Source organism: Mus pahari, chromosome 9 (assembly GCF_900095145.1).
Source record: "Mus pahari chromosome 9, PAHARI_EIJ_v1.1, whole genome shotgun sequence".
NCBI lineage: Eukaryota > Metazoa > Chordata > Mammalia > Rodentia > Muridae > Mus > Mus pahari.
The window spans coordinates 86,990,660-86,998,159 of record NC_034598.1 but is presented as its reverse complement, the minus strand read 5'-3'; the positions used below and the strand labels follow the sequence as shown (position 1 = coordinate 86,998,159).

General features: G+C 48.7%; 1 protein-coding gene across 1 annotated transcript in view; it reads right to left on the bottom strand.

The window, feature by feature from the left end:
• Dram1 (DNA damage regulated autophagy modulator 1) overlaps positions 1-5,815 on the bottom strand; it is a 34,180-nt gene extending 28,365 nt beyond the window's left edge. Inside the window, exon 1 of the mRNA XM_021205660.1 lies at positions 5,532-5,815. Within this exon, the coding sequence (XP_021061319.1) occupies positions 5,532-5,662 (131 nt within the window). The 5' untranslated portion in view covers positions 5,663-5,815. The remainder of the gene's footprint in view (positions 1-5,531) is intronic.
• Between the last annotated feature and the right edge of the window lie 1,685 nt (positions 5,816-7,500).

The following is a 7,500-nucleotide window of genomic DNA, read 5'->3' as shown; positions in this document are numbered from 1 at the left end:
TGGGGGGTGTAGACACTGAGCACAAGGTGTAACATTATCCATCTTCAGACTGGGGTTTACAAGTCCAAAGCCAGGTTCAGTGAGAGACTCTGTCTCAATGGAATAAGGCCTCTGGCTACATACACCGGCATTCACTGGCATATGCACCATATATGATAAATAACTAAATAAATATAAAAATAAAGGCAGTGGAGGAGTGGCTAAGAGTGACAGCTTGTGCCTGTAAATCCCAACACAGAGGCGCTGAAGCAGGAGGACCAGGAGTTAGAGGCCTAGGGAATTCTGTCTGCTTATTCCTGCCTATTCCAGGACTGGGTTAGCTGTTAACGTTTAACCTTTCATCTCAACTTGAAAACGGGAGAGCTACACTCTAAAGACCTCTTGACATTTCAATCTATCAAGAACACACTAAAGAGCTATCGTAAGTCAAACTCCTCAACAATGGCTCCAGAAGAGCCTGCAAAACCCTAACCGCAAGCACACAAGGCTGTGCTCACAGGGCAATGGGGAAATGCTTAAGGAGGCATAGTGTAGGCCAGCGGGGAAGACTTCCCTCTGCCACAAGCATTTTTTATTAGTCTATTTGAGAGGCTAGTGATTAATCTAGGACCTGGTGCATGCTAACATTTCCTTTTATGTTTTCTTTTTTTTTTTTTTAAGATTTATTTATTTATTATATGTAAGTACACTGTAGCTGTCTTCAGACACTCCAGAAGAGGGCATCAGATCTTGTTACGGATGGTTGTGAGCCATCATGTGATTGCTGGGATTTGAACTCCAGACCTTCGGAAGAGCAGTCGGGTGCTCTTACCCACTGAGCCATCTCACCAGCCCATGTTTTCTTTTCTTGAGACAGTGTCTTAGCATGTTGCCCTGTCTGTCCTGCGGTTTGCTAGGTAAACCAGGCTGGCCTTGAACTCACGTGCTGAAGTCCTCCTACCTAGCTCAGGTCCCCCCCCCTCAGACCTGAAGCAGTATCTTGCCTCTGCCCCTTGAGGGCTGAGATTAAAATACCCAGCTTCTGATTCATCTTTAGGCAAGCTGATACAAGTGTGTATTGTTTCTCTCCTTTGTTGCTAACTAAAAATAGCAAGCTTTGCTCTGCATCTTGCTTTTCGCCCACATAATAAAGTATCCTGGAGATTTAAAAGCCTCAGGGATGCAGTGCTTCAAAGAGAAGACACCACACAGCCCCTGCTGGAAGCACCACATTCTCTGGTTAATCTATTTATTTAGCAAGTTCTTTGTTATGACTAGAGACAGTTTCCAAGCTTCCTGAAAACAATCCCGTGGCTCAACGGGAGAGACCTTGCCACATTTGAGACTGCTCCCTACCACACAGAATGAGTAACTGGAAACACTGTGAGCTACCTCACAGGTATGCATTTCTTTCAGACAGGTGGGCAAACCTGTAGGATACTTGTTCAAAAAAAAAAAAAAAAAAACAACTGTCACACTATGTGTTTCTCATTTTCATAGTTTTTTTTTTTTTTTGGTTTTGTTGTTTTGTTTGTGTTTGTCTGCTTGATTGTTTTTTTACTAAAGTCCTCCCATACAATTTAAAATCAGGGGCTGGAGAGAAAGTTCAGTGGTTAGGAACACTGTCCGATCACTGGGTTTGAGTCTAAGCACCTCCATGGCTGCCAACAACCACCGTCAGTCACTCCAGTCCCAGGGGATCAGAGAATTCCAACAGGAATCATGTCTGTGGCTGAGTTTGAGTACCTTTCCACGTCTCAGAATCATCTACCATTTATGCAACACATTAAAGAATAGCAAGGCCTATTATCTAAGCCCTTGAGAGGTGAAAGCAGGAAGACCAAAAGTTCAAGGTAATCCTGGCTTCTTATCAAGTTTGAGACCAGCCGGGACTACTTGAGTCTTGATGTCAAAAGACAAACAAAACCAAAAGAGAGAGAGGAAAAAAAAAATCCAACAGTGTCACAAAGTGAAGTTATCTGATGAGGAAGCTAGACTTTAAGGTCACCCTGGTTAGTGTTTTCCCTCATTATTTCATAATGAGCTAAAAATACCAGACCACCACAATGGCCAAACAGTGTAGGGAACTCACACTGAGGAAGCAAGCACCCTATTGACTGGTCTTACCCTACCGAGATCCACCAGGACCGTGGGTAAAAAGATGGGGGAGGGGGATTTGGTTTTTACACATTACTCCTGTGGAGCTGGGGACCAAGCACGGGGCCTGTAAGGTACTAGGCAAACACACTTACCACCGGGCTCCACCCGACTGTCTAAGCTTTTGTGGATCGTATAGTTCGGATTTGTTAGGAGGCCATGTGTGCTGTGGTGAATAAGGGACTGGGAATAACGCCTGTGGTTGACCTCTGCCACCTTCAAGCAGTTGGACCATCGATGTGGTTGCCCCTCGGGAGCTGAGGAAACGCCTTGGAGATCCACAGACCAGTGAACCACAACGTGAAACGGGCAGGTTAAAACTGCAAGCACGTGGCCTCAAAGACGGGTCCGTGGGCAAATGCACTTGCTGCAAAGCCTGAGATCCAGAGTTTGAGCCCTGGAAACCACATTAAGTAGAGAACGGAGTTAAACAAATAATTGTCCTCCGGTCTCCACTTGTATGCCATGGACTCGGCGCGTACGCGCAAGGATTGGTTCTAGGAGTCCAAAGTGGTCGAATGCAATTTTAAATCTTAAGCTACCTTGCCAAACATTATTAGAACAGGCGTTGCTGTTTAAAGATGATGTTTAAAGAAATGAGAAGATCTGGAGCTAGCTAGACAGCCAGTGCGGTAGCTCTGAAGAGATGTGCACGCTTCTACATCCCAGGGAGCAGGCCTCGAGGCATTGCTCCATTCTTAGTGCCAAAAGCAACAACAAAAGCAAAGAAAGCTCCAGGACTTGGGAGCCTGTGGTTTCATCCTAGCTGCTTGGGTGACTGAGGCAGGAGGATGGAGACCCCCAGCATGGACTACAGGGAAATGCCTAGTTTCAAACTGGGAAAAAAAAAAAAAAAAAAGACGAGGGGGGGAGGAGACATGGCTAGATGTGGTGACCCAAGCCTGGAATCTTCAACTCTCAGGAAGCTAAGGCCAGAGGAATGTCACACGTACGAGGCTAGTCTGGGCTACATAGCAAGACCCTGCCTCACAAAAACAGACTCAAAAAGGAAAGCAGTGTCACAGAAAGGAATATCAGTGTAGCAGAGAAAGTACAGAGAGGAAAGGAGAGAAGAGAAGAGTGGGGAAGAGGGAAGGGAGGGGAGAGGGAGATCCAGAAGATCCACTGAGCTAGATGGTAAGCAGAGGCCTTTTTTTTGAAACAGGGTCTGTCTTGTCACCCTGCATGTCCTGGAACTCACTATGTGCATCCTAGGCTGTACACAGAGATGCGCCTGCAGAGGGCTTTTGTAACTTTTGTTCTTTGTCTTGCTATTCTGCCCATGCTGGAGATTAAGTCCAGAGTTTTGTCCATGTTAGGTTAAGTGCCCTATCTACTGATAGAGCCCTGGCTGTCCTGGAACTCACTACATAGACCAGGATAGCCTCGAACTCACAGAAATCCTGCCTCTGTCTCCCAAGTGCTGGAGTTAAAGGCCTGTGTGACCTTTCCTGCTTTAGTTCTTGATGTCTGCTTCTAGATGTCTAGCTCTTGCCTGTATCTGGCCATTCTATCAAAGGTTTAGAGACAGCCCAGTGCCCACGCCCGCTGCTAAGAGAGGTAGTGAACAATCCCACATCCCCAGGCACACTTGGGCAATCATGTTTGTTTTGGATTATAGTTCCTACCGATGTGAGGTCCATCCTGTGCCATGAAGCCCCATAATTCAGCACTCCTCAAAGCCTTCCTCGTTAATGTGTAAGCCCCTCCCTTGGAGTGCCTGTGTGTTCAGTATGTCACAAGTGTGTCACCTCATTCAGCTCATTGTTCCATTCTGGTTATCTCCCATAGATAACCAGATTCACTTTAAGGGAATGCCACTCATAACCACATCAGACACAATGGTTCCAGCCTTGCCCCTGACAGCCTGGCTGGATCCATATCACATATAAGCTGGGAGTAAACTTCAGATCTAGGAAAAGCATAGCTATATATCCTCAGGAGGACAGCAAGGACAGGAGCTCATTCTTACACACGTCAAAGTGTGTGGACCGGGATTCCTTAATGAGTGAAGGGACACAGGTGCTGGTACCCAGGACTGAGATGTGCTCTGAGGAACCATTCCAAGGGTTTTTCAGGGACACAAGGTCAACTACTAAAATCTTCCTCGGGGCTGGAGAGATGGCTCAGCGGTTAAGAGCACTGACTGCTCTTCTAGAGGTCCTCAGTTCAATTTCCAACACACACGGTGGCTCACAACATCTGTAATGGGATCTGATGCCCTCTCTCTTCTTCTATCTGGTGTCTGAAGACAGCTACAGTCTATATCTATATCTATATCTATATCTATCTCTATCTCTCTATCTATCTATCTATCTATCTATCTATCTATCTATCTATATATATATATATAAAATCTTTAAAGTCTTCCTCAAAGAACACAGATACCCCATCACTAAATACAGAGATGTTAAAGAGGATCAAGCTGTTATCCCGGCTGTGGATAAAGGACCCTCAGGAAAGATGGAGACTACGTAGGAAACAAAGTAATAAAAGAGGGCAAGAAACTTCACAGGTTTTGATAAGTTGAGGGCTCTGACTTTAGAGGCATCAGGTCCAGAGGAGTCTGAGGCAGGTCCAGCCTAAATGTGCTGCTGTTGGCACAAAGGGACCAGGGTAGCTTTCACCCCAATGACCTACCGGTGTATCTCCACCAGTTTAAACCTCCATTTTCTTTCGTGGAAAAGAAATTTTAGCTGTTGAGAAATGAACCCCCTGTGGTGGTGAAGACTTTTAAATCCCAGCACTAGAGAAGCAGAAGAAGGTAGACTTGTGTATTCTGCCCTAGGCTTCAGGCCAGCCTGGGCTCCATATGGAGATCTAGTCTCAGAGACAGAGATGGGAGGGGTAGGGAGGGGAGGAGCCAGGAGTTGTGGGGAAGAGAAATAGGTGAGTGGTTTGCCACATGCCTGGATCTACTTACAATAAATGGTATCTCAGGAACTCTCCTTGTCTGAGTGTCACCAAAGAAGGCTTTCCCCAAGATTTTATCCCATACCCCAGGTCTAAAGGTGCCACCAGCTGTCCTCTTCATGTGGCTCTGAGCACTGTTTCTCGTTAAAGGCAGAACCCACACGTGCTTCCTGACTCTCTCAACTTGCCCGGGGATCTTCTTGTCACACCTTTCCACTACCTCAAGAATTTCCACTACCGCCGGGCAGTGGTGGCACACGCCTTCAACCCCAGCACTTGGGAGGCAGAGGCAGGCGGATTTCTGAGTTCGAGGCCAGCCTGGTCTACAAAGTGAGTTCCAGGACAGCCAGGACTATACAGAGAAACCCTGTCTAGAAAAAAAGAAAAAAAGAAAAAAAAGAATTTCCACTACCTATGCCTAGCTTGGACGCCTTCCCTCCCTCTCAGCTCCCCTGGTCCCTCACGCTCCTCTTGCCCCTCACCTGATATAAGGGAGGAAGGGGTTGACGTGCCCAGAGAGCACTGCGACCACGTAGGAGATGATGAAGGCTGCGGACGACCAAGTCACCAGGAGGAAGGGGACGAAAGCCATTCCCCTGAGGAAGCACCGCATCGCGGTGAGAGGGCGCTGAGCTCGTCGGACTACGAAGCCGGCTTGCTGCGGGCTGCCTGGAGGCGGTGGCCAAGACACAGACTGCTAACGGCGCGGCAGGACAGGGGCTCCGCGACCGCCGGGGCAGGCCCAGCCCCGGAGGGAGGGAAGCGCTCAGAGACCAGAGGGCGGAGGGCGGTCGGGCAGCCGGGTGGGTGGGGCGCGGGCGGTCCTGGCTTGTTGCGAAACCGGTGAAGTCACAAAGCAGCAGCCTGGTCCCGCGGAGCTAGAACGCGCGGCCACCTTCCCGCCCACGCCGCGCCACGCGGGACCGCTCGGCTTCCTTTCGCTTTTGCTTGGGACAGCGACGGGTGGGTGCGGCGGAAGACGCGGGACCCCGCGAGGCCGGCCAACTCTTGGGCAAGTCCCGCCAAACTGGCTGGATTCCCAGCTCCTCCTTCCCTTGGGGGTTTTTCCCCTGAGCCTCTCTCTCCAGCATCCACTGAGCTTCCTTCCAGTGTCTGGCCACCAGTGATGCGCACCCCATCGGGTCACGCTATGGGTTCAGGCAGAGGGGCTCAGTGATGTTTGGGTCACTGGGCATGGACGTCACACACACCTTTGTGATAAGCACGGGGAAAGCCAAATCGCATAGTAGCCAGGCCGGATAGCACAGGTCTGTCATCCCTGCTGCCTGGCTACTAAGGAGCCTGAAGGAGGAGGATTACAAGTTCAAGGCTTGAATGCACAGCTTAGTGAGCCACCCTCTAAAGAGCTGGAAATGTAGCCCAATGGTAGAGCACTTGCCTAGAATGAACGAAGGATCTCATTCAAGCAAGTGACAGAAAGGGTTGGATCCAGCCCTGGCTCACCCACCAAAAGCTACTTGGAGTATTTATCTGTTCCCACCAATTCTACTTGGAGTATTTATTTCCTAGCAGCAAGACAAGATGACTTGATCCATTTCAGATCCATCCCAGACTCCACCAAAACCAAACCAATCGGTGTTCCTGAAGCACGGGCCAGCTCTGCGGTTCTGAGCTATAGTATGGGAATCCCGAGCCCCACTTTTGGCCATAGATGACCTAATATGGGTTCATCTCAGCCACATAAATGTACCTTGTGTGCCACACCATGCTAGGGAATAGCCTACAGGGATTAAACACCATCAGAACTAGAAAGCGGGTCTACTGGCTATGTAGAACAGGATCTGAAAAAAAAAAAAAAAAAAAACGAAATAGACCAGATCAGAGCTGGGGACCCAAGAGAATAACAGCGCTTTCAAGGGGATATCTGGAGCTGAGCACATGACCTCCGGCTAGCACCCTACCACATCCTTGACTCCAAAAGGAAATAATTAACCAGACCCAAACAAGACTGCCTTGGCATGCCAAGGAGACAGCAAAACTGCACAGACTGTAAACGCTTGCCTCTTTAAGATATTTACATACCCATGAGGCAAGGGGTGACTTGGTTTTAGCCAGATGTGGAGCTCACATCTGCAATCTCAACCCTTGGAAAGGCTGAGCAGGACAGCCAAGAGCTCAGAGACAGTCTGGGCTACACAGTGAGTCCTAGACACACATGGGCTACAGAGGTCCTGTCTCAAATATCACTCAATCATGATTTCGGGGTGGGGGGGGGGCGTTCTTTGGACACATTTAAAGATCTTCAGCCAGGGTCTACAGAGTGAGTTCCAGGACACCCAGGGCTATTCAGAGAAACCCTGTCTCGAAACCCCCCCCCACAAAAAAAAAACCACCATTTAGCCAGAACTTCTCCTTATAGTATCTGGAGGGCCAATTCCTCAGTCACTCCAAGTTTATAGAAACCTGGGCCTAAGAGAGGGCTCCGTGGTT